This window comes from Trichosurus vulpecula, chromosome 3 (assembly GCF_011100635.1).
Source record: "Trichosurus vulpecula isolate mTriVul1 chromosome 3, mTriVul1.pri, whole genome shotgun sequence".
Taxonomy (NCBI): domain Eukaryota; kingdom Metazoa; phylum Chordata; class Mammalia; order Diprotodontia; family Phalangeridae; genus Trichosurus; species Trichosurus vulpecula.
This window is the reverse complement of record NC_050575.1, coordinates 136,128,351-136,156,154: the sequence shown is the minus strand read 5'-3', so window position 1 is coordinate 136,156,154 and position 27,804 is coordinate 136,128,351. Positions and strand designations below refer to the sequence as shown.

General features: G+C 42.6%; 1 protein-coding gene across 1 annotated transcript in view; it reads right to left on the bottom strand.

Moving 5' to 3' along the window:
• PEPD (peptidase D) overlaps window positions 1-27,804 on the bottom strand; it is a 251,321-nt gene that overhangs the window by 55,543 nt on the left and 167,974 nt on the right. Inside the window, exons 10-11 of the mRNA XM_036749271.1 lie at window positions 15,066-15,134; window positions 8,990-9,067 (exon numbers count right to left, since the gene is read on the bottom strand). Coding sequence (XP_036605166.1) covers window positions 8,990-9,067; window positions 15,066-15,134 — 147 coding nt within the window. The remainder of the gene's footprint in view (window positions 1-8,989; window positions 9,068-15,065; window positions 15,135-27,804) is intronic.

Sequence of the window (27,804 nt, the reverse complement as noted above, 5' to 3'; positions counted from 1 at the left end):
TAGCAATCTGGAAGTAATGGTAATCAACAAAACATGTTGCGCTAAATGCTACATAATAAATTGACTGTAATAAACTCATAATTATTCTACTGGCTACATTTCAAAGTTAGCATGAGAAAAATAAAAACACAAGTATAGGCCCAGCATTCACATCAGAGGGCTCTGGACTCATCCAATTAGCTTCCAACAGCTGCTGCTGGGGTAGGTAGACATTTGGTCCAATGGGGGATGGAGACATCCACTGACCTGGGTGGGAGCTAAGGGAAGGACTGAAGGCTTACAACGAAGGTGTGACCCCAGGCTACGGGGATGAGTTCACACTGCAAGAAGCTCTCCAACTGTGTGTAAAAACTTTTCTGGGTGCCACGCAGTGACCAAAGAACTGCTCTAGGTACTCAGCAATCTATTATTATTACTACTTATTATTATTAATTATAGTAATCATATACACATTAATAAAAAATCACACTGTTAGAATGCTCTATGGCCTAACCCAGTGCTCTCCTCACAATAGTCTACGAGTGAGGCGTACTGTTCCAAGGATGATCCCCACATTTTATAGATGAGGAAAATAAAGAGAAGAACTGATTTGCTTAAAGATGTACAGCTCATAGCCGTCAGATCTGGGATTCAAACTCAGGTGTGCTGATCATGGGACCAGTGCCGTTCCATATCAACACAGGGCCTTAGGGTGCTCAAGTCACTGCACTGTATTCAGGTAACTGTCACAGGAACCACTGAGGGAAGATTATGACTTTTTTAAAGAGGAGATACAGTCCTAATCTGTAGGGAATATTCAGCCTAATTTGGGATTGGGGGAGGGGAGGTGACACAAACCCAATCTATAAGAAATTTGTAAATACACAGGAGAAAGATGATCAAAGTCTTGGTGGTCTCCAGAAGTGTGAGAACTGGCACCCACTGATGAGGTTGGTGTGAGACACGCCTGATGGATTTGTGATAGAGCATTCGAATCTAGAGCTTTTCCTTTGTAGGCTGGGCATACTACAATGGATCATGACTGCACCTGCCCCCTGGATTCTGCTGCCTTTGGGCTTTGGAAGTATAGGCTCCTTGTCCACACAGGGACTAAGTAGGAACTAGCCCCTACCTTGACCAGCCTGTGGGAATCTACAGCTAACTGAGGATTTTACTAAAGTTTTATCAAGAGAAACAAGAGTCCTGGCAATCACCCTCCAACTATGTCTGAAGAGCTCAAGGAAGAGATGGGTAATTGTAGGCTTTCTATAGACTTCCCTAATATAGCGTCCTCTTCCTCTCCTTCCCCCTTCTTTCTCATTTCTCTCCAGGACACCTAATGCCTTCATCCCAAGCACATATGCTTGGGGCCATATATGCCTGGTTCTTTACCAACTGGATCACTAAAAGCCACAGGGGAACAACTTCTAAGGCTTATAATTAATAGGAACTTTATGTCCCATCCAAATACCCCAGAACATTGGAACAGGCTAGAAGTCCCTCTATTTCATATTTCTGTTTTCTAGGCCAAAAAGAAGAGCTTTTTGCATGAAAACAATTTGATCTAAAGTTCAAAAACCTCAAGGGAAATTTTTTTTTAAAAAAGGGGGAAGAAAGTCTAGGAATACCAGATCTCAAACTGCGTTACAAAGCAGTAATCATTGAAACAATTTGATGCTGGTTAAAAAATAAAGACATTGATCAGTGCAACAGATTAGTTTCATGCTACAGAAACAAATGAAACTAGCAGTCTAGTGTTTGATAAACCCAAAGACCACACTTATTAGGGTAAAGATTCACTATTTGAAAAATAATGAAATGAAATAATGAAATGATAATGAAAAAATGAAATGAAAATAATGAAAAAGATGGCAAAAAATTTGGTTTAGATCAGTACCTCATGCCATGGTCTAAGATACAACTCCAACTGGATACATGACATTAAAAAAAAGGTCACATTATGAACAAATTAGAGGAATAAGGGATATTTTTTCAGATTGATGGGCAAGGTAAGGGTTTGTGATCAAACAAGGGGTGAAAAGGATTGCAAAAGATAAAATTACCAATTTTGATTTTTTTGAACAAACAAAATCAATGTAGCTAAAACTAGAAGTGAAACAGTTAACTGGGGGGGAAACATCTCTGCAGCAATTTTCTCTAATAAAGGTCTCATTTCCAAGATATATAAAGAAATTATTCAAGTTCCTAAGAATGAGAATAATTTCTTAATTTATAAATGGTTGGAAAATATGAAGAGACATTTTTCAAAGGAAGACATTCAAGCTATCAACATCTATGTGAAAAAAAAAACCATTCTAAATCACTAATTAGAGAAATGCAAATTAAAGCAACTCTGAGGTTCTACCTCACACCCTTCAGATTGGCAAAGTTGAAAAAACAAAACAGGAAAATGACATTTGTTAGAAGGGCTGTGGGGAAACAGGCACATTAAACGCTGGTGGTGGAGGTGTGAAATCGGTCTAGTCATTATGGAAAGTAATATGCCCACAAAGTCCCTCTGACCCAGCACTCAGCTTAAGATAAAAGAAAGAAAAAGAGAAACTACATGTACAAAAATATTTATAGCAACTCTTTGTGTAATTGCAAAGAACCACAAACTAAAGGATTACCCTAAAACTGGGAAAGAGTTAAACAATTATGGTATATGAATGGAGTAGAATACCAACATCGTCATCATCATCATCATCATCATCATCATCGCAAGCATTTATATAACACCTACTATGTGCCAGGCACTGTACTAAGAGCTTCAAAATGCAAACAAAAACAAAAACAGAAAAACCACAAACATAATCTCATTTGTTCTTCACAACCTCCCCGGGAAGAAGGTGCTGCTATTATCTCTAATTTAGTCCAGGAACCTGAGGCAAAAAGAAGTTAAATGACTTGCTGAAGGTCATATACCTAGTGAGTGTCCGAGGCCAACTCTGAACTCAGGTTTTCCTGCCTCCAGGCTCAGTGTTCTAGACACCGCACCACCTCACCGCCCCATAAGAAATGATAAGAGTGATGGTTTCAGAGAAATCTGAGGAGACACAGATGGCCTAATGCAGAGTGAAGTGAGCAGGATCAGAATAATTTATAGAAAGACAAAAATATTTCAAAGACAAACAATTTTGAAAGAATTCTTATCAGTGTAATGACCAACCATGATTCCAGAGAACTGATATGAAGCATACTACCTACCTCCTTAAGAGAAATGACAAACTCAAGTTCCAGAATGAGATACACATTTTTGGATGTGCCCAATGTGGAAATAGTTTTGTCTATGCATTATTTGTCAAAAGGGTCTTTCCAATGGCAAAGGAGGAAGAAAAAATGCCTAATTGGAGGGAAAAAAGGGAAAAGGAGGGGGATATATGATAATATTCCAGATGAGAGGTAAGGAAAAGGTAATGAAAAACTACTCATATTCAAAATATTCAAATACTGCCTCTGATACTTGTTAGCTGTGCGACCATGAGCAAGTCACTAAACCTCTCTGAACCTCAGTCTCTAAAATATACAGTACCTACTTCACAGGACAGCTGTAGAGATAAATGAGTTCCTTTATGCAAATTGCTAAATCAACATTTTTTTTTTAAATAGAAAATCATTTATTCCTAGGTATTTCATACCCTGAACAACATCACTAATCAGGGAGAACCCCAGGGACCAGAGAGTTTGCTTCTAAAATCACAAGTTGCAGAACTTCTAAAATCTAACTGAAGTCAAGAAAAAAGGCAAGGATCAACAGTTCTGAGGAAGGCCTGGGCATAGGTGGGCCTTACTGCTCACGAGAGCTCTCTGGAGATCTTAGGACACATACTCAACTTCTCAGGCCCAGAGAGAGGCAGTAATGGCGCCAAATGACTTTGTTTGAATCCAGAATTCAGTTCTGCTTTCAGAAGCCTCTCAAAGGCCCATGACAGTGTCTTGGCAGAGCTGTGGTGCAGCTGATGTATGTCCCTATTGCTCGAGGACGCATCCACAGCACACTGATGTGACAATATATTTAGAGAATGAAGTTTGGGTTTTACCGCCAAGTAGAATACCAAATGTGGGTTTCTATAACAACATGATTCATACCGAATGGGGGCCTGTTGGTTTCTTTGTATGACCTTCTAGACAGTGTTAATAACACATGATTTATGGAAACAGCTGCAGTTTCTGGTAGGCTACATTGATCCTGCCACTCGATGTGCAAAATACAAATTTAAATGCGATATCCTGTATAGGAAAACTGGGTTTGTCCAAGTGGGCATTCTGGGTCCACATTTAATCACAGAAAATTAAAGTTGGAAGGGGCCACAGAGGTCATCTAGTCAGAGATCAGATTGATAGATTTAGAGCTAGGAGGAACTATTCATCAAAGACTTTTCTGTACCTCTTTCAATCCGCCCAACCACAGCTTTCACCCTCATTCCTGTTCAATTCCCCAAGCACAAGGATGGAGGTAGTTTTCTGTTCTCTCTACAAAGAATTTTTTAAAATAACATTTTAAAGTAGTTGGTGCTTTGCAGTCCAGTCCTCTCACTCTTCATCCTACCCTCCTCTGGACCCCCCTCCAGCTTGTCAATGCCACATTTTCTTTAAATGTGGAACCTGAACTGAATACTTCAGATATGGTTTGACCAGGAGGACTGGCTGCCTCGTCGGCAAAACTGAGATAACAGTAATAATCGACATGGAAACAGCGTGGCAAACGGAGTGTCATATGAATTATGGTGGTTTTCTCATCACAAGAGCACAAATATACAGAGTGACATGGAGTAGAATTGGACGCCCAGACCTCGACCCAGTTCAGGCTTATCTGGTCTTTTCCTTTTTCTGGAGCTCACCTCACTCAGGGTGAGTTGTTGCTGCTTAGGATTCCTCTTTCCTCTATACCCAGCATAGCCATTAAACTACTTAATTGTCCACTTGAGAGGTAGAGAACAAGAAGACACCTTGGCTTCCCACCATGTGTGACGAGTGGGCATTTTGTGTATAGGAGGGATCCAGGGCAAATGGTCAAGAACTTAAGAGCTGACTGTCTTTTGGAGTGAAGTTGTTTAGGCTCTGAGCCAAAGGTGACATTGTACATGTATGTATTTTGGGGAACGGGGATTCGTAAGGAAATAAGCTAAAATTCCATTCCCTTTCCAAAGGCCTCTGGGTTACCACAGCTGACAAGGTCTCCTAGCTGCTAATGAGGGTCCGTGCCGATGAGGAGGGGGCTGTGCCTAGGATATCTTGCTTACAACATGGAACTGGATGATGATAAATCAGTAAATTCCAGAAATAACAGAAACTGCAGAAAGAAACTCTTCCTTTTGCGCTTTACACTGTTTCCCCATGTACCCTGAAGATTCCCACCACGAGGCATGTTATCTTCTTCTACAACCAGCTGATAGCACATTTTTATTCTAATAGCCTTTAACTCTGAGCAGTTCAGACATGAAGTCTGCTGTATCATTCATCCCTCCATGACACTGCTGCATGGCAATAAACAGAAGCACAGGCTACTCACATGGAATGTGCTCACACAATAACAAAGGCTGAAAGCCCACCCCATGGTGGCCAGTAGCTACAAACCATTTTCAATACCACATGGACCAGATCCAGTTACGCAGTGTTCTGAGGGGCTGCCCAAATGTCTTTGTTGTGTTACAGTTTGGCTGTGTTGGCCTTGTTGATGCTACTTGGAGATTTTGGTTGAGCCATTATTAGTCATCTTTAGCCTGTTTCCTGGGACCAGAGAGATGAACTGGAGAACCTCTGAGGTTAATCTTTCACTCATCCCCACTTTGGGGACAGTCAAGGACAAGAGGACGGTTTTGGGATCATGAGAGTCAGAGTCAAGAGACCTGGCTCTGTTACCAATGTGTGATGATACCATAAACCAGTCATATCACTTCTCTGGGCTTTATTCTTGTGTTTAAGTGGAGATAATAATTTTCACCTCTCCCTCCCTCCTTAGGGCTGTTATGAGGTTCAGTGAGATAATGGAAGTGTAAATGCTTTGGAAATGAATTGCAAAGAACTGTAAATGAAGTCGATTCCCATCAAGTGACTAAACAAATTGTGGTACATGAATGTAATGGAATATTACTGTGCTAAAAGAAACAATGAATGTGATGAATACGGATAAGAATGGGAAGACTTACACAGACTAATGCAAATGAAGTAAGAAGAGCCACAGGAAAAAAAATATACACAATGACTACAACAATGCAAAAGGAAAGAACAAACACCACAATGCAACAGAAAATGAATGTTGCGAAATTACAAAGAACAAGCTTGGTCCTGAGGAAGAAAAGACATGAGAAGATATCTCTCCTGACTCCGCTGCAGAAGTGGAGGGCCACAGGTGTGGGTCATTGCAAGATTTTTTCAGTATATTGTTTGGTTTTGTTGAATATTTTTTCCTTCTTAAAAAAAATTCTTTGTTGGAAGCAATGGCTCTCTGGGAGGGGAGAGGAAGGAAATTTAGGTGATATAATAACAAATGATATCAATAAAACCTTTCTGGAAAAAGGAAGTGATTCTGCATGGAAAGAAAGGTGGACTTGGGCAGAGATCCAATGACCTGATGATGCTAAAAGGTATTGTTCTATTTCGCTGCAGGAAATTTGGAGGGACTGCTGTTCATCTATGACAGAATGTGAGTGACACTGCAATTTTCAGTACACTGTGGCCAGTAAGAGTGAGAAATAAACTTAGGGTTAAAACCCCCAGAATCATACCCATTTCTTCCACCTCCCTGATGCTGGGCTCCACTGAAGAGGAATCAACTACTGATTCTGCCTTTTACTCAGGCTTATAAGAATGAAAGAGAAGAGCATTCAGATGAAGCACAGAATCCAAGGGATCCAAAAAGCCAAAATACGACTCTAAGATCATCATGATAGGACCAAAAGTTACATAAGCACGGAAGTGGGTTTAAACTGGGAGTGGGGGTAGGGGTGAAGGAAGAATGGGGGTGCTCTCCCCAGCTCCTGGCTTGGCCAAGATGGAGGCCAAGATGGGTCAGTCCCTTTGTCCATGATGAGCACCTGAATCTTTCACAAGCCCTTCCTGTTCCTACTGGGTCCTGCAGCTCTGACTTCAATGGGCAGTTGTAATTGCGTGAGGACAGGCAGAAAATCTGCAGGAGGTGAGCAGAATGGAGCAGAAAGGCTTCTCAAGCACACAGATGGCAAGAGCTGGAGAGACTCTCTTTTTCAGCTAGTGTCATTGTAAAATAAATTACTTATCACACAGGGACAGTCTCTAGAGATTGCTCCGCTTCCCCAAATCATGGGGCAGCTTCCCTTCATGAGGCTGAAGTTTCCCACCTCCTTCTGTTTTCTTCAACAGTCATTGAAAAGTAATCACAATTTTTTACTGGCTGGTAGATGTCCCACTTTTAAGTAGGGCTCAGAATCGAGTGATTAAATGGGGATCTGAGGAAAACACATTAAAGATGTTTTTGAACCTTATCATAGAATTTAGGGGGAAGGACATAGTGTCCCTGCCACTGTAGTGTCTGTCTGCAAACACGGAGAAACTCCAGCTGTAAAAGGGGAAGTTCTTTACACATCAGGTCAAGGAAATTACCTGAGGAGCTCAGGCCCCAGGAGAGAGGCATCTGCTCTTTACCTGAGAGTTTATGTATTAAATGACTCACAGAGGCTGCTGGCACATCCATTAAGCATTTAAAATCAGCAACAAACAGCCTCAGGAATGAGGGAGTAAATATAAGCAGAATTCATCACTTTGGCTCAAGAAGCTACTGAATCTTGTACTAACAATTCCTAATGAAGGCCGTAACAATGACAAAAACAAAACCCAACAAAACCCACCAAATGCCAAAAATCCATTAGGCAAAGGTCCTGAAGTATGGGTTTTTCCAGTGAGATGGGTGGTTGGAACACCAGGATTCCATCATACATGAATACACCAAGAAGGCCACTGCTGCCTTAGGATCATGGGATTTTAGAGCTAAAAGGAACCTAGCAAGCTGGTACCCTCATCCATCTTAGTCGCACAAGTCTGTGCTACCTTTAAAAACTTCCAAAAAGGGCATTCTATAGTATTTCTTAGTAATTCTTTTAACTTTTAACTTATCAGCCACAAAGACCTTCCTTATGTGGAAACCAAACCTGTCTTGTTCCTCCAGCCTCTCCTTTTGTTTTCCATCTGTTCTCTACATATCGCTAAAGGCTGGTTAGGAGTATTTTAGCCTACTTGTCTCAGGCCAAACCATCCTAGTTCTTTTAACCTTTGAGGTTGGGAGAGGAAGGGTTTAAGAGTCTGTGTTTGTGATGGGAGAAGAGGAAGATTTGGGAGAATCAAAAAAATACAAGCTCATCATGATGGCCACCTAATAATCAGGCTGTTTTTCCTCCTGGCAAAGTCCATTCAGACGCTCATACCATCATACATGTGTCTCTCCTATTTGTGACTCCAACCTTGAAACCTAGTGAATTAAAGCTGGTTATCACTACACAGTGGGTATGGGAAATAATACTGGATGCAGGATCTATGAACAGCAAATCTGTCTCCTCCTGCCCCCGTCCCTCCAAAAAAAAAACCTGCCTGCACCGAAATCTTTTATTCTTCAGTGTGTATGCTGGTTCTGAGTATGTCTATGCCCGTTGCATACTTGAGGGCGCAGAAGAGCCTTAGTTTGGTCTTGGGAATGGACTCAGCACAGTCACATCTACTAGGAGATGATGTAATAAAGTAGATGTTAGATTTGTTACCAGTGCCTCTGACAAGAGAGGGGCATTCTGGAGTCCCCTATTTTTTACTGAAAATAACCTGTGAGAAACAGTTGGTTCCTAGGAGATATCTATGAGCCTAACTGTAGCAGAAGAGCACTGTTTTCCACAGAGTAAAGGAGGCCAAGGCAATGCCAAATGTGGTTCTCCTGTCCTCTTGGGCCACCGCAAAGCCAGCCTCTCCAACTAGGCACCCACCTTGACAGGCCACCAAAGGGTGGAGAAGAAGGGTACCTAGCTCTTCATTCACTGTATATACTTACCACAGGTCTCCATCTTGAATCGTCTTGTCGTTTGGGGCTCCAGCATGTCCATAGTGTAAGATGGCAGCATTCTCTCCACTTAAGAAAGGACAAAACAAGGCTTGTCACCATACTGTATAAGCAGAGGAATGGGAGTGGGGGAGGGGAGTACCAAAGAAAGAGGCTCAGGAATTTCTTAAGTTGGGACGTTAGATAAAAATGATCACCCTGCTGACTGGGCCATACCTGATCATTTCACCTTGGCTAGAAATCTGAGGATGTACTCAGATCTACCATAGGCAGATCGTTTACAGAAAAGGAGGCTCAGAAAGAGTTGTGTCCTAGGCACTGGTCAAACCTGCTTCTAACGGGTTATAGAAATGCTTTATTAGTGTTAACTTATGCTCTTTCCAATGGAAATTTGCCTCTTCCCAGGACATGCACAGCCGGAATCCAACATTTTACAAATGACAACACTAAGGCACAAGAATTTCTTCTAAACTATGCTATACAAGGAAAAAGGGGAATAAGGCTGGCCACCAGGCCTCCTCTATGTTGACAACAGGGAAAACAAATGATCCCAAGGATGTGCAATTTCTTGATACAAGGCAGAGAATAGAGTATTCTGGGGGAGACCATCAGGCTCTATTCTGGTTCCTGAGAATTTAGTGAGAGAAAACTCTGCCAAGGGAGAGGAAGAAGAGTCCCCAGGGACTGTCTGGTTCTGACTCTTCAAGGAAAAAATAGAGTAAGAAGCTGCTGGATTGGTTACTGCAGCAAGGAACCCAGGGGCTGTTCTGTCATATGAAAGTTCCCCCCAATCATTTATGCCTCTATGAAAAAAAATAAAAAAAGAGAACTTTTAAGTCTGTTGAAAAAAAATCACCTGTGTGTAATATTTATGGCACCTTTCAGGAGGCTCAGGAATCATAAAAGTAGAAATAATGATTTTTCTCTCTATCCACCAGAGTAGAAAATTTCCAAGGACTGAGATGTTCAAATGTATTATTCATATACTGAAGACTTCCACCTCAGCAGAGACCTAACCAGTTACATCCAGGCTGGGCCAGAGGACACTTGTGCTGGCTGCAGCACAGGGCACAGGAAGGGGACGGTCACTGCTGCTTGTGTTCAGATAGTATACCAATGTTTCTCCCCATAGAGCTGTAGTATTTAAGCAAGACAGTCAATGCACAACCATCATTGGTGGATGAGACTCCTTGCAATACTGGCTATAGACACAGAATGAAAAAATAGAAGGAGAGGAATGGAAGGGTCTAGAATAAAAGGTTCTAGCGGCAATGAGGCCACTATGGCTTCAGGTCTCCTGGTATTTCCCCTCATATGTGTTTGCTGGTATAACTCCTATTCTAGCATTTTTTTTATGTATCTATAATTACATTCTTGAGCTGCCAGTGAACATCATTAAGGATCTGGCTTGTGATGACCCTGTCAGGCCTTTGGCCTTACTGGAACCTTTGTAAATGATCTTTCTTCACGTTCCCTAGAAGGGCCACGAAGGGGATGCTTCTAGGTAAACCTCTGGCAGCTCAACAGAGCTACTGAGCAACAACAAGCACTGGGCAGTAGCTTACAACAATACTACCCATTAGCCTTTGTGGTCTCTAGCCAGTTTGGCTTCTGCTTGCAATTCCCCCTCATGTTAGCCGCCTCTGCCATGTTGACTCGTTTCAAGTCTGCCAGCTCCATTCCCTTCCTGTCCACAGCTCCAACTTCAACTCCTAGGAGTGACTCCCTGCTCTGTCCCCAGGATCTGCTCTCTGCCACCAGGGTCCCACCTGTTTTCATCAGCCTCCGATGATCGTCAATGTCTCTTTAGCACCACCTGCTGGCCAACATCCACCTAGCTGGTGAGATACGGCTAGAGAGAGGATGCTGAGGCACAGCCGGATGTAATCCAGGGGACTACAGTCACTTAGTATTCCTTATGTGCGCATGTTTTATCTGCTCAGCTATATTCTAAGCTCCATAAGGACAGAGATTATGTCACTTTTGTCCTATTCCTATCCCTCACTGGACAGAACACATAACAAGTGATCAGGAGATGGGATGATTGATTCATTACCTCAATTCCTCTTTAAGACACTTTGGAGATGTTTCTTCATCTTAAACTTTGAGGCTCTAGGGCTTTCCCAGGACACCCTTGAGCTTGCTATTTTAGAGTTTGGATCTATCATTTTCTCCCTTTTCACTAAAAGAAAGTCACCATAGTGATCACTACTCATTACTCAATGAAATGATTCCAACTTTTCTTTAAAAACTGTCTCTCCATATTCCCCACCCCCACCCCCATCCCCTAGGCCTGGCCCAATGCCCAAAGCTGGAGAAATATTACCATTACTACCTATCTGAAATCCCAATAGAAAAGTATGGGGGTAATTCTGCTTTTCATCTCATATTGGAGTCCTTAATTTTTCAAACTGAAATGACTGATTTTCTTCTTCCAAAGACTGGGCAAAAGTAGGCAGGGGAGCCAGCATGTACAGTAGACTTGACACATTTGGTGCCTCTTTTGGAGCAACAAGGAAACGTAAGTAGCTTCTGTCTTCCCCTCCAGCATGGTTATGAATGAGGTTTCCTGATGCAGACATGCACAATCACCCCATGAGAAGGCTCTACGGATAACCTCAGGCATCAGTCTCAGTACCCAGCATCATACCTGACAGGTATGATTTGTTGAGGGGCGGGGTGGAGAGAGGAGAGAACTAGGAGGGAGGCTGTTGTTTCCTAGTGAAGGAGGGGATAAGAAGGGTTGCATGAAAAAAGGCTTATAAGGGAAGTAAAAATATCCATCTTCTGACATATGGAAACATTTATTCTCAACAGCAAGGCAAGCGGGGAGCAGGGGAGCCGCACCAGGAAAAAAAAAATCTCCTCGGGAGTTAGGGGCCTTGATCTTCACTTCTGAAACACTTCGACCTACTCAGTGACCTATTTTTGGTCTCCACATGTCTTTCTGTCTTCCCTATTGTTATTCCCTAGGTCTATGAAACATCAAGGTAAAGGATAGGGAGAGCCTCAGGTTTCACTGGAGAGCATCTTGCTGTCCCTCCCACTTCAATGCCCATTTGTTCTGTCAGAGCTCTCTCTGTTCTGGTCATGCATATGGAATTAATGACTGGCATCTGCCCACCCAACCCTTCAGATGCCAGTCTATCTGAGATGAAACCTGCTTTCTCTGGCCAGCTGGTCTGGACGCTGCTCAGACAGGAGCTTCCCTCTGGGGCCAAGGGAAACCCATAGCTTTGGCTGCTCAGGTATGAAGACTAAGAGAACAAGGCATTGTTCTGCCTTAGAGAGGCGCCAGCCCTTCATTTTCTGGTAATGAGGGTTTGAAAGGAGAGAATAAGGCCTAATTAAAATCTATAGATAATCCTAAACCTCACTGTAATCAAACCTGCCTTGTTAATAAGGACTAAAATTGACTTTTAGTCTCATTCCCTCAATCTGCCCCTGTGCCTCCTCTAATGAGGGGCTAACATACAGGAAAAGGTCAAAAAGCAGGGAACAGAATGAAACACAAAAGACTGGAAAACCCACTCAGATAATTAGTCCTAGAATAATTATGAGTTCATTCTGGTGGTGATTCCCCTAATGAAAACTCAAGAGGTCGCTATACTCGCCAAGGCCGGTCCTATGTGGTACTCTGTATTCCAGAGGTTGTGGGCAGGGCTCTGGGTGATGGGGTGGAGAAGGGAGGGAAGTCTTGTGTGTAGGGACTGGGGAGTGGGGGAGTCGTTATGGCCTCTGGAGGCTCTGGGGGTCTGAAGACGTTTTTCAGCTTATCTTCTTCCCTTTAAGCTGTTTTTTTAAAATGAGACAGAAAATTATATAAAACACGCATTAGGATTTTTTTGGAGCCTCTGTTACACTAGTGCCATGGTGCCCAAGCAACACTGCTGAATAATGGAAACAGCATCCAGGTGACATGCATTATATAATTTTACAAGCAACTTATGCTTGTAAAATGTAATTGCTTACAAATCATGCTGTTACAGAATGGGCGTCAGTAATGAGCAGCTTGTACAAACGCTCTTGATTTCTGTTCAGAAAAGAGGTGCATGTGTATTTCCATGTGTACAACTGAGTGTGTGCATGGTATTTACAGGCATGATTGTATTTCCACATACGTACATGTATATGTGACTATGGCTGAGTGTTCATGCATGACTGAGAAAACGTATATGCATATGTGAATAGTATGCCGCATATATATTATGTGTGGTGGAATGTGTTTGTGGCCACATATATGCCTGAGCATGTATGTGGTTCATTATCGCATCTGTACTGTGCATGTGTCAGTCAAGCATTTATTAAGCACCTACTATGTGTCAGGCTCTAAGTGCTGGGGATACAAAGAAAGGCAAAAAACAGTCACTCCTCTCAGGAAATTCACAGTCTAATGGAGGAGAAAACATATATACAAGGATGTACAAATGCAACCTAGACAGAATAAATTGAGGGATGATCTCAGAAGAAGACCCAACGTACACACATACACATATGCGTGCCACTATGTAGCCTCAAGCTGTGGCCAGGGATCACATAAGACAGATCTTTCCAAAGCAGATGCTAGGTATAGAAGAGCAGAGGTTCTGGCTCCATGAATATCTGTGTGGGCTGACTGTGCCTCTTTTTCTCAGCCACAAATGGGTGGGCATCTTTCCTCCAAAGGTCTTGGTTCCATCCTGTAGCATAGGGCAGGGACAGCTTGAGGAGTGGGGGGAGGAATGGCATTTCTCCCCCCAACTGGCAGAAGGAGGAGGAGAGGAATTAGGCCTAAAGGAAGAATCATGGGCATGCTCTCTAAGTAGGGCACAGACTACACAACCTCCCTTCCTTCTTCCTCTTTCCACTGTCCAGCTCGCTTTGGTCAGTGGATAGTCTGAACTGAATGTATACCTATAAACAAGACTAAATGTTAATTATTGGAGGTGGGGGGAGATTTCATGCTTTTCCGGGCAATGGCCTCTGCCTTGGGTTTTTCTGTGGAGCCCTGAAATGATACATACAAACAGAATGGGCACGGCTCTGTATCTTTCTTCATCTCTCTCCAGTGTCATTTTTCACTACCATTCTTTCTGGCCACCATTCCATGGCTAATCAGCAGCTGCCCAGCCCAGCATACTAGGAGAGATGCTGCTTCTCTTCCCGTTCCTGGCCAGGTCCCAACCCCATCCTTGGCTATCCCAAGATCCCAGAGCAGAACCTATTTCCGTGACAGCTCCCCTCCCCACAGCACTAACTGCCACAGACCAGAATTAACTAGTGGTGACACTTATTAGCAGAACTAACCAGGGAGGGAGCATGGCAGAAACAGAAGGATGGCTGCTGTGCCAGCCACAATTGGAGCACTTCTCTTGCTGAAAGGTCCAGGTGCCTCTTCCTCCACAAAGACTTTCCTGATGCCCTTAGCTAAAAGCTCTCGATTCTTAAATTTTCCTAGACTACTTCATTTCACATTCTACTCTGTATTATATTTGTCTATATATAATGGCATTTTTATCACATTAGACCATAAGCTCCTTCAATGCCAGTCATTTTTCATCTGGATTCCCAGCACCCAGCTGAAGGTGTTGGATGTAGTAAGTATTTAGTAAACATTTGTTGAATTAAATTGAATTCTGCTCTGGAGACTGAAGAGGCTATGCCCTAATACTACTGATTCCCAATGCTGCCCCCGTCTGCCTGTGGTGGCACTGGGCAAATAAGGTTGGTGCAGTTTTGAGAATGTCCATAAACATATGGATTATTAATCAGTGCAACATCTGGTAGACAAGCTCTACCCTAACAGCCAGGACAGATGTCAACAGTTTTCTTCCTCTCCAAACACTAAAACCAAACCCACTGGTACATACAGACCCAATCATATAAGGGCTCAGGGGCAGCAGGATTTGTAGTGCAGACAGCTGGACTCTGGGTGGGGGGGACACAGAGTTAACAATGTCTCAAACCCTCTTTGCTCCCTGTGAACAGTGACTTTCCTCAAGGCCAGATCCCGGTCATACCAACTAAAAGCATGACCCATGGACAAGGCAAGGGAAACTATTTTTCGAGGGCTGGACTTTATTCTTACCTGCCACAGATGCATGTGTAGGAGCTATGGCGCATCCCGCCACGGGAATAGCAGTAGTGTTCGAACAGGCTGCATTAGGGAAGAAAAAAAGATTGTTAGTCTTTAATCACACAAAGCCAATCAACACTGAAAGTAGCCATGACAAAGTCTTGCCCTGCCCAGCATGGGAAGTAGCTCTGATGGTCTACATGACTACTGCTCTCTAGCTCTGGCCCCATGGGCCTGAAATCCTACCCACCCACCCAGTCACCCAGCCACACACACAAAAGAGCCTGAACCAGATCATACAACGTCTTAGTAGGAAAATTTGCCAGGAAATGTTGCCATAACCCAGAGCTCCCTCTCACTCCTGATGCCCTTAATATCAGATTTGTAAAAGCCCCCAGACACTCCTGGTGCCTTTGGCAATACAAAGGAGCAAGAGTTGTTCGAAACCATCCCTGCTTGTATTTTCTGGAAAGAGGCTGGAGCATCCACTCCTTCCCTCCGGAGATGCTGCCAGCCCCTGCAGCAGCTTCCTGCTGGAGGAGCTGTTTCGCCTCAGAAGTCCTTGGATCATCTATTTCTATCTTCCCAAACCTGCACCATCAAAGCCGTTGTAGGAGCTTTACAGGCAGATGCCCATAAAATCTAATTAATGGCGGATTAGGGGCTTTCAGAGCCAGGCCCAGAGGGGATCTCTTTCTTCATTGGGAAATATAGTCTTTGGCAACCAATTCTCTTTAAATACTAAAAAAAATTTAGAAAACTTATTGTTTTAATATTTAAAATGTATTTTTTACTAACAGAGTGATTGTCACACCTATTAAAGTTTACAAGTATCATGATTTTGTCCTCTGGTTATACCAGGCCAGAGATGGGAATGTACATCTTTCAAAGGGCATCTGAGAAATTACTTAACAATAAAACAACAAGCAGTAACAAACAGTTTATTGCTGCTCCAAATAACACCGTGATTCACTTCTGTCAGACCTGTTAACAGCAGGCCCTGCTACCGAACAAAGGGAGGGGCCACCAGGGCTTTTCTTGAGAATGAGGAGCACATTGAGAAGGCTTTGCATTTCTCTGGCACCTTTCACACTCTCTTCTCTGCCTGAGACCAGTGGCAGCTCCCTTCTGGGTATAGGGTCTAGGACCATGTGAATAAGAAGAATAAGCCTGTCCCGATCTATAAAGGAGGTGGTTCATGGCAGGAAGAAAAAAGAGAGAGAAGAGGTGGGGGGGGGGGGGAGGGAGAGAGAGAGAGAGAGACAGAGAGAGAGAGAGAGACAGAGAGAGAAGGAAGGAAGGAAGGAAGGAAGGAAGAAGGGGGAGAGAAAGACAGAGAAGGGGAGGTTCTTTCTTTAGAAGGCAGGTGACAGGTTAGAAAGATCCTCTAGGCCCTCTGTCCTTCCTATCTCTATCTTTTTAAAGTACAAGCAAACATAGAGCTTAATCATGATTTTCTGGAAGAATTTATTGAACTGGTAATGAACATCCTTGCTGTTGCTTTAAAAAATACATTTTATTGATTTTTTAACACTGCTATTACTTCTCAATGACTCTTCCACCAATGAACTTTGCCCTTTTATGAAGTATAGTTAAGCAAAGCAAATCAACACAGTGACCCTGCCTGAGAGTTTATACCTCATTCTGCATCCCCTCTCTGATAAGTGGTGGGAAGCATATTTTACTTTTAGTGCTTTGAAGTCACGATTCTGTCCTTCCTTTCCAATAAGATGCTGAGAAGGGCATTAGGGGAAAAACAAGACACTCTCCCATAGGCTGGGCTTAGGTCAAGGCTTTTTATTCCCCCTCTAGAAAAGAACAAACAGAACGAGTTTGACTGTAGGTGCCTGGAAAGGATTTCCATGCAAGAGCACTAAGCGCCTATTTTGTGCCTAACCCTGGACTAGGTGCTGAGGAAGATGCCAAAGAAAATTAAGGCACTGTTCTCTCTGTTCTCAGTGAGGCTCACAGTTTAGGTTAAAAGATAAGATGACTACACACACACACACACATTCTCTCTCTCTCTCTCTCTCTCTCTCTCTCTCTCTCTCTCTCTCCATCCCACAGAATCACAGAAATTTTGAGTTGCAAGCAGCCATCTGGTCCAATTCATATTTGGGAAAGAATTCCCAGGATAACAAAGTAGGCAAGTGGTCAATCAAATACCAAACAAGCAATTATCAAGGAGCTCCTATGGGCTAGGGGCTGTGCTAGGCATTGAGGTACAGAGACAAAAGTGAAACAATCCCTGCCCTCAAGGAGCTTAAATTCTGGGGGCAGTTAGGTGGCACAGTGAGTAGAGCCCTGGCCCCTGGATTCAGGAGGACCTCAGTTCAAATTCAGCCTCAGATACCTGACACTAGCTGTGTGACCTTGGGCAAGTCACTTAATCCCAACTGCCCTGCCATTCTATTAGGGGAAACCACATATACATATGTAAGTTTTATACATGCATACATACATGTACGTGTATGTATACATATACACATATGTATAATACAAAATAAAGACAAGATAATTAAATACAAGGTAGTTGGAGGTGAGGGTATTCATAGTTAGGAGGAATCAGGAAAGGCTTCCCATCTCCACCATAACTCTGAAGAACCACTTGAGGTGAAGCTCCAATGTGGACTGCCATTCTGTGCCCTTTACAGAAGCTGGGGGGGGGGGGGCGCCCCTTGGAGCAGACCAACAATGCAAGAGCAGAATCTCCATTTTTGGGGGGCAAAAAGACACTTGATTGAACTGAGTGATCCCCAACTCTTTCTATTCCTGAATCTCTTGTAGAACACTGCAGGTCAAAAACACCATGGCTCTTCTGGAAGAAACCAAGAACCTAGGGCTGGTCTCTAGAGCTGCAGAAGGGAATAACAGAGTCCTGATTCCTTTATAGTCATTTGCCTGGTCTGAGGGGGATGGGTCTGGACTACTTGGGATAGGACATATAAGCACAAGGAATCAAGGGAGGTCTAGCATCCAGGAGAGCTCTCCAAAGCCCTCCCTGCTACTTACTGTCTAGCATTTGCTTGATAATTGGCAAGCTAGTTCAGTGGGGAAAACCAGAGGGCTAGCAACTCTCAGCTTGGTTTGGCCATGAGCATAGAGCGTTGAAGTCTCCGCGTCTCATCTTCCTGAAAGGCTGCAGCCTCCCTCCCCCAGCCCAGAGTACTTATAAGGCATGACTAATATAAGTGACTGCAGCAGTTTTCAAAATAGAAAACGCGATGTACATGCTAAATAATCACAGTAATCGGCAAATCCTAGGTCTGTTTTTAGAAAATGTCTGTACGGAGGAGTTTAATCTTTCAGGCACTGTAAACACAAATTATGTATAATTATTATGATTATATATTACATAGTTATTATGCAGGAATGGTTATACTATATTCAAATGGCTTTCAGACTTGCTTTATAAACCCCAGCTTGATAATTAGGTGTCTGTGAGTAAAATATTTCATGGCTGGAGAGTGGCAACAAAAGATTTAGGTAGCCATCTATGGTGGCTGAAGAAAACAGAAGTCACAGGAAAGAGAAAGTCTTTCCACAGTGGTGACAGAGAGAAACAGGGAAATCTGGCCTCCTCCCTCCCCTCCCAGAGCTGATTACATATTCGAGGCTAAAACAGCAGCAGATCTTCCAGCCATGAAGCAGCAACAGTCCGTCCTCCCCCTTTCTCTCAGTCCCCAGCAGTAATACAAGTGCTGAATACTCAGACAAGGAAAACGAAAAAAAAAAAAACCAACACAGCCAAAGTGGTCTGACCCTTTCTTAAGGAAGGCTCCACAAGTCAATTTTGTCACCAAGGTCCATGAGGGTGGTGGTGAGGGAGCATTTCCCAGATGGAGAAAGAGAAGAAATCCTGTGTTCTTTATATACAGCAAAACCGTAGCTAAGTGATTCTGGAATTCTGCTTAACAAAGGTTTACTAAATTCTAGGACTCAAGTAGCTAGAACCCAAAGTGAACTACAATTCCCACTGTTCTTCATTTTTAAAAAGAGGCAACCAAGCAGACAGGGAACCTTTGTTTAAAAACGCAAACAAACAAGAATTCGAACTCCATCCTATTGAGCCCCTCCATATTAGAACCCAACACACACTGCATATGAACAGGTATTTTAAGGCCCTTTGTGATCCTCAAAAACCAGAGAAGGGTTCCCTGTACTCTGGGAGTTAAGGCAAGAAAATGGTCCCAGATGATTTCAACGCATCCTGTCTTAATGTTGTAGTAGACAGAGCAGTGGATCTGAGCTTTAATTCAAAATCAGATACTAATGAACTCTGTGTCCTTGCTTGGGCAAGTCAGATTCAGTTTCCTTGCCTATAAAATTGGGAGGATAATAATACCTACACAACAGGGGTGAGGATGAGTACTATATTAATGTTAGCTTTGTTGTTGTTTAAAAACAACTTCCTGGTTAGCTCTCATTTGACTAGAAAAATCCAGTTAAACAAGAACGTGGTGATTCAGAGGCATTATGGCCAGTCAAGATACGACTGGATTCTGAGGCATCCCTGGGAAGAGGAGACAACTTAATTCCTTAATCAAGACTGACTTCTTAAAGGACATGAAATATGACTAGTGTCGTGATTAACATAAGTGCATATTAATGAGTGATAATTATTAAGAAGGTGAAACCAGGCTGAGAAGGGAGCTCCTCACAATGGAGCTTTGGGATGAATTTGGTTTTCTTTTCCTCACAAAAAAAGGAGGAAGAAAGAGCCAGGCTTTTCTTTGAGGTACAATCACTTTGCAAGAGATAACTGGTACACTGGCCCATAGTTTCTTTCTCATTTTTCACTGTATTTTTAAAGTAATTTTCATTAAAAGTCAGTTTACAGGTATATTAAGCAAATGAAAGACTCCATCTTCACCTACAAATTGCACCCTCACGCTGTATTCATTTTATTGACTATGTTGACAATTTCATATTCCCTTAAAGCAGAAGCTAAAACTACTTGGTGGTGCGATTCATGCTGAGAGTTCAATCTGTACTTAAAATGCTTGAATTTACTGAAAATTTAACTGCAGGTTCTAATTTTAATTTAAATCTCTTTTCCAATAGTGAGGGGTTGGGGAGGGAGGAGTGTCTCTGTGTCTGTGTGAAAGAAACTGCCACCACTAACAGAGTATCCTTTTTCTTTCACCCCAAGTCACCGGTGAGTCTCCTGGATTCAGCCATGGCAGAGGGACATGAAGCCATGGTCTGTGTCCAAAGAAGGTTCTGCTGGCATAAAAATCAACGTGAGGTAGAAGCAACTTTTAAGGAGGCTTCAAACCATGTCCCATAGATTTCACCTGCTGATAACCCCTAATCATCTTCTCGCCTATGCAGAAACCAGTTTCTACAGTCTTTCCTTAAGATTTCTCATCCAATGATCAGAGACACATCTATGAGACAAAAAAGGTGGTAGCCAGCATATATTATTGTGGCTCCCAGAGTCACTCTCCTGAAGAAGTCAGGGGGACTTCTTCAGCAATCCCATTTTGGTAGCTCCTCCACTCTGGCCAGATTCACTGCAGCCCACAACACTTTTGACAAATTTACTTTTCAAATTATAAATGCAGAAACACAGGTACACAGTGTGCTTATCCCTGGCAGACAGGAACTACATCTTGGTGGATTAATAAAGGTTATATTTCTAGGTTATATTTCTAACACATAGCCGGAGATGCCCTCCCTCTTTTAAATGGGGTTGGAGGGTAGGGCGAGGAAGGGGATGTTAAGGTCAGGTGCCTAAGCATAGAGATCAAAAAAAGTCACAGAACCATGGACAGTCAGAGCTAGAAGGAACCTGAGGGACCTAGGAAGGAGCTCAAACCCTTCTGCCCCCACAGTGCACAGAGGATAAAATGAAAGGCCAGAAAAGGGAAGTACTATACTCATGGGTTTTAGTAAGTCTGGATGACAATTAGACCCCCTTCTGCAAAGACCAGTTTTTTGCGGGGTGAGCCAAACTACACAAAGCTGTATTTAATTGCTTTTTAAAACATATTTTACCCTACATGGAAGAAGAAAGCAAGAAATATTGCACAGGTTCTTATTTTCCCACCTTTCTAAAAAACCTCTATTTCAGACACTGTCAGAGGGAAGATAATGAAATCTCCTTGTTTCTCAGGTACATACAATCGAGGTGTTCTTCATCCCTTGGCAAGTGGACATTAAGAAAGCTCCACAGATCCACTCTCTGTCTCTGGGACTTGTTGCTTTCTTTAAGTGGACAATGGCTATGCCTGGGAGAAGACTCTCAAACTCCTCTGCCCCCTACCTTTTGAGGATAAGAATAGATTTATGTGGTTCCATTTTCACCAAATTGATGGGAAGGAAAAGAGGCTTTGAGAACAGGAGGAAAAATGAAAAGAGTCTCTGTGAGGAAGAGAACAGGGACTTAGCCTGATGTTTCTGCAGATATCCCTATGAAGGTTTTTATAATGGACTCTCCCTGAACCAACTAGGCTAACATATGGTCACTACAAAGCAAGAGCCAGGCCTGAGTACAGTTCTTAGCAGTCAGTCAATAAGCATTTATTAAGCACCTACTATGTTCCAGGCACTGTGCTAAGCAATGGGGATACAAAGAGAGGTAAAAGAGAGTCCCTGCCCTCAAGGAGCTCATACTCTTAAGAAGGGAGACAAAAAGCAAACATATGTACAAATAAGCTATATACACGAAAGACAAACAGTGGTGACTATATAGATATAGTATGCACTTAATAATTGCTTGTTGACTGTCTGACTAATTGAGCTAAGGTCAATTTAGGGTCATTCTTAACAGCTTTCTCTTTCATTAGACATCCTAGCTACCTATTTTAGCCCTCCATGAGTTTACATTAAATCTTTTGGCCAGGAACCCTGAGGGTCTTCCCCTCCATTTGATTTTTTTTAAGGGGCCATCCCTTGACTCACTTCTTTAAGAGGCTTATTCACTGAATGGGTGTTACCTCACTCAAAGTGAGAACCTGAAAATACCTTAGCCTGAAAGCGCCAGGGTCTCCCAATACATCCTGGGCCATCTCCAGTCATCCTGGTGAATATCGGGCCACTGGACCCCAATGGCTCTGGAGGAGAAAGTGAGGCTGATGACCTTGCACAGCCCTCCCTCACTCAAATCAAAGTCAACTGCAAGTCATGTCACCATCTCCCTGATGTCATGGTCCTCTTCAAGAATGAAGGACAAACACAACACTAACTCTCTACTTGGGCTTACTATATATCTGAGAAGATACTACAACTTAAAGACTACACATGCGTATAACTATACATATTTATAACTCAGAAGAATTTGACCTGGAAGAACAGGGAGTTGGTTGGTGGTAGCTTGTTTTAACCATTGAGAAGCTAATCATCTAATAAGGCAGTCCTCACATTACAAATCAACCTGCTCCAGTCCTTGAAATGTTCTACTTCAGTGCCCTAACTGGGGCAAGGTGACAAGGAGTTTACCCTATGGTGTTGGCATACACAACACAGTCGAACCCCTTGCCTTGCCCCTCCCCCACTGCAGTTCTTTAGTCCACTAGCTCCTAGTTCATACCTCAGGCCCACTCAGCCAGGTAGATGTGTCCATTGTTTCTCTGACTGAACCATACCTTACGGCACTGCCATACAGGGATCACTCTTCTCCAAGGGCTTGACTTACCCTACTGTCATTTCTCTTTCCTGTTTCTTCTTGAGCAGGTTGATGTTGTAGCCTATGTCATGGACTAAATTCTCTAGAGGACAGGGTACCCTTTTCCCATGATTGGGAAAATGCTATACTGGGGCCATGGTATACTGCCACAAGCCCTGTGCCACACCTTGACCAAGGGACCCAGGCTCAATGGTGAAGTTAGCGTGCAACAGTGACAGTGAAGTCCTGAAGCCTTCACAAATTCTCTGTGAGGTTCCCTATTTCCTCTGCCACTTCTGATTCAACTGGACGGACTTTGAGTACGAGAATTCCTAGTTATGGCTCTGCTCCATTTGGGCTTAGGAACTTAGTCAAGAAACACTTATTGAGTGCCTCCAGGTTCAACTCTGTGCTAAGTGCTGGAGATGCAAATACAAATAAAAACAAGGACAATCCTTGCCTTCAAGGAGCTTACAATCTAATGGGGGAAGACCACAGAAAAGGGAGCTAAAAAGGTGGCAGGGGAAGGCATGATGGGAGAAAGGGGGCTGCAAAGAAGTCCAAAAGCTATGTAGCTGGTGGGAAATGGGAACAGGAGCAGAATCTCATGTAGGAACCTCTCTTCTCTACTAGAGAAATAATGAATAAGAGAGTAACACAAATTACTAAGAATAAGACCACATAAAATAAAATTATGACACATTCCTGGAAGATAGGAAAGAAGACTGAAATGTTCATCATTTCTATCACCATTTTATATACTAGAAAAAAGAAGATTTAGAGAAAAATGATTTACCCAAGGCCAAAGGCAGAGGCAAAGTCATGAACACAAGCCAGGTTCTCCTGACACCAACGTACAAGATAAGCGTTTAGTGAATACATATAGATTTATTGATTGCTCTGTTCTATGATAGAACAGGTTAATACCTGGTATGCTTTTATGAAAAATCGTGTACATTAACTCAATTCAGCCTAGAGTAAAGCCAAATTTTATGCATCTACTCCCTGGGTTCAAAGATAGTATGGATAGCTGACATCCATGGGCAATCCAGAAAACATTTCTCCATTGAACTTCTAACTGGAGTCTACTTTTTATTCCCCAACCTGTTCACCCTTTGGTAGAGGTGGCAGTGAGCAGGGAAATGGGCAGAAATCCGGGTAACCTTTTCCCACCGAATAGCCTCTAGAGAACTGAGCCACTTGAAAATTGAATTTGGCAGAGCCACAGACTAAGAAAAAAAAGATCCCTGATGTTAGCCCAACAGAGAAGGTAGTACAACTGCAGTGTTGAAGAGGGAAGGGAATAGCTACATATCTTTGAGGAAGGTATGAACATCTTTTATGCACAGAAACAGGGCTTCCTCTCTTGGTGCTGACCTCACGCCCCACAACTCTGTCACTGGACAGGAAGTGCATACAAGGGAGAATATAAAAGAAACAATACAGAATTGTTTTCCAATAAGATAGCATGGTTTTCAGTGGTCTGATATGAAAGGGATCTCTACTACGCTAAAATACTTCCCTACTACCAGAAAGGTAACTAGGGGCATATCTTGTAGGTTCGAAATCATACAATAATACCCCAAAAGTTTCTTGAGGGTTCTAGAATAGAGAAGATCAGTCGGGAACTTATTTGTGATGACCTAGTGCCTCCAGGTTCAGTATACACATCTAGGCTCTTCTCATCACATAAGGGTACACCCATTACATAGATCAGAAGACTGGTCAACTGGAGGACTTCTTGAAAAAATAAGATATTAATGTCAGCAATTCCTTACGTTGTTCTTCAAAGGCCAAAAGAAATGCAAAGTTGGCAGATGTCACTGTTGCCTTGCCTAGTTCCTTGTAGGACATCCACTTCTCCAACATACACAGTCATAATTTCCTGGAACTAATGTCCTGATAAAGAATTCTTTATATCCAGGAATAAATGAGAATTTTTGAGTAACATGGGAAAAATTGCTTAGAGTAAAGAAGGGCATTAGATTAACTTGTGAGAAGGGTGGGTGATGGTTTATCTATTAGAACTCAGATAATGGCAGGTAGGTTGCAGGTAGAATGTGTGTTTGTGCGTGCGTGCGTGTGTGTGTGTGTGTGTGTGTGTGTGTGCGCGCCTGTGTGACACATAAAACAGTTTAATGAGGATCCACTAAACAGAGATTCATCGGAATGAGTTCCAATGAAAGGATTCAATGAGGAATGGTTTGTTCATACCTTGGCCAAGAGAGGCAGGGGGGAAAGGGGTGGGGCAGAATTGGAGTCTTGTGAGGCTGGGTGTAGGTGAGGAAGGACCTGGCCTAATTCCCAGAATAACTTGGGGGAAGCTGGGGCTCTAAGTGGTAGAAGATCAAAACAAATAGTTTCAGGGAAAATTGTGACTGTGAATTTTGTCCTAACACGGCCTCCCATGTCTTATATATTGTATATGCTGCCATTGGTTGAGATTAGCAATGACTGAGAAACTGCCTCTCATTACTGTGAACTGCTAATTTTTCAAAAATCTTATCTCAAGGTTGGTTCATACTTGCCTAATAATAATTTAGTTGACACACATAGTGCTTCAAGACTAGCATGGTGCTTTACATACTACTTCATTTAAGTTTGAGGGTTAAGCCTGAGAAGTAATGGATTAGGGTGGAAGGTATGTGGACATATTCACAGACATGAATTTACATTGTGGCACATAGGAGAAATTTCAGAAATGGCCCTTGTTTTGCTCTTCTTCCATGTTCTGGCAATCTTTGCCAGGGATTTCCTGTATAGTCACCACCCACCCCTCTAGGCGAACCGCCTAGACTAGAGCATACTGAGAGCATCCATGAGGAAGAGGAACACCATGGGGCGGATGGACATTCTGGTTGGGAGGTAGAAGGTATTTAGAATCAATCAGCAGGCTCAGTCAGACTGCATCTGAAGCAGGATTTTAACTGATTCCAACCTATTTCCCCTAGAAAAGATATAGCCTGGATTCCCACAGCTTCAGGGGTGGGGGCTGCTTGAAAAAAAAAAGAGCGAAAATGTGCATGACCAAAAATCAGGGCTTAGCAGCTCTACAAGGCCTGGGGTTCCCGCTGTGGATTCCTATTATTGCCTAGAAGTTCGATGGGTGATTTCAATTCAATACAATATAGAAACTTTGAAATTATTCACCAGGAAGAAAAAAGTTGCCTGTTGGAACAATTACAAACTACCAGGATAAATACATATTCACCAGGAAGAGAATTTTAACCCACTCTATCTTTATACCTGTTTTTCAATCTTAGGAGAAATACAAGTACAGAAACCTTTTCTCTGGAGACAGCTGAGTCTCTCCTGGCTTTGCCCGCATGATGGGGGGCTGGGGTGGGGGCCCTGGTGGAGGAGGAAGGAGAGAAGGGAGAAGAAAAGCAAGGGCCTGTGACTAAGTTAATTGTGCTACAAACCCTATCTATAAACACAGAGATTCGCTCTGCACTATGAAATACTTATTTGATTTGCTGCTTAGCTTTTAATAAATATTTTTGCAGACATGCAATAAATTACCTAAAGTAGCTATATAATAAAGGCAATATACCTTTGAGCAAGTTTCCACTTAATAAGGGAGAAACCTTTTCATATTTCAAAAATATTGTTCTTTAAACAGAACCCTTGAGACTCACCTTGAGCGCAAGCAGGTGGTTTTCTAGTATAAATTGGAAACAGCAGCAGTTAGAGGGATTTTTGTGCCAAAGTCAGTGGAAATGTTTTTATAAGTGGAGTTAGCAGAAGTAGGAGAATTTCTTTCACTCTGAATTGGAAGTCATGAGGTATATTATACTTGAATTACAAAGGAAGGGTTCAAAGCCTGTGGGGGTCCTTACTTCTTTCTGCTGGGGTGAGTAGGGAGGACAATCAAGAGGAAGCAGACAAAAGAAATGTCCCTCATCACTTTTTCTCAGGAGAGTCCAAATGATTGGAAATTGGCTCCTCTTAACTCCCTCTGAGAGGCACAGGGTTGGGCACAGGTAGCGTTAGCAGGAGGGCAGTCCAGGAGTAATTTTTCAGGGATGCAGGAAAGGATGGAAACTTGGCAAACTAGTTCTGCTGCTGATTTTCAGGGGTCTCTATCCCTCAACTCTGGTTACAACTGTTACCAGTGAATGACAAGCCAATCAGCAAGAAAGGTGATTTTTTTGGAGAAAAGGTGACAAACGGCAAAACAATCAGAACTACTACAAAGGCTGGAAAGTAATTTTCCAGGAGTAAGCAACGCTCACAGAAGTTCATCATCAAAGTGTTATCACAGCTCACCAAAGGGCTAATGTAAAGCTTTTAGAAAAAGCAAAAACATTTTATAAAGAAATCTAATGACCCACAGAAGCCAGATCCTCCTTTATTGCATTTAAAGAGTGCAGTGTTTGACGCTTTCTATTTGCAGTAACATAAAGCTTTTAAGACAGTTTTTATTAATTTGCTCTGTAGAATCAACTACCCCTTTCACATTTATCCCTCCTCTCTATTCCTATTATTATCCTCCTAGTACAAGTCCTGATTAACACCTGCCTCACCCATGACAGTAACTAAAAGGCATTCCTTATCTCCATTCCACTCAATCCTTGACAATTTTCCTGTTGAATGCATCTGGTCCTGTCGCTCCTCTGCTTAAAATCCTCCAATGACTCTCTACTGGCTACTGAAGAAAATTCAAATTTCTTAGTCTGGCATTCAATGCCCTCATTAGTTCTCAAGCTACCTTTCCTATGTTATGTTCCATTGTTCTCCTACATATACCATCTGTTTATATGAAGCTGATGGTCTCTCATCCCCATTGTCCTCATTTCCATCTCTAGGCCTTTGCTCATGCTAGTTTCACTTCTCTCCACCTCCTCCATAACATCTTCCCTGGTTTTTCCAAGTGGCTGGCAATAGAGGTGCCATTGCATATGGTGGAAAGTGTGTAGACCTAGAGGCTGAAGAGACCTAAATAAGAATATCACTCCAGACACTTACTAGTTGTGTGATTGATGATCACACATTTAGAGCTACAAGGGAACTAGTAATTTAGTCCAGTACCTTCATTTCACAGATGACGAAACTCAGGCTCAGAGAGAATAAATGATTTCTGCAAGGCCACAAAGGTAGAAAGTATAAGATCCTGGATTTGAACTCAGGTTCTCTGGCTCC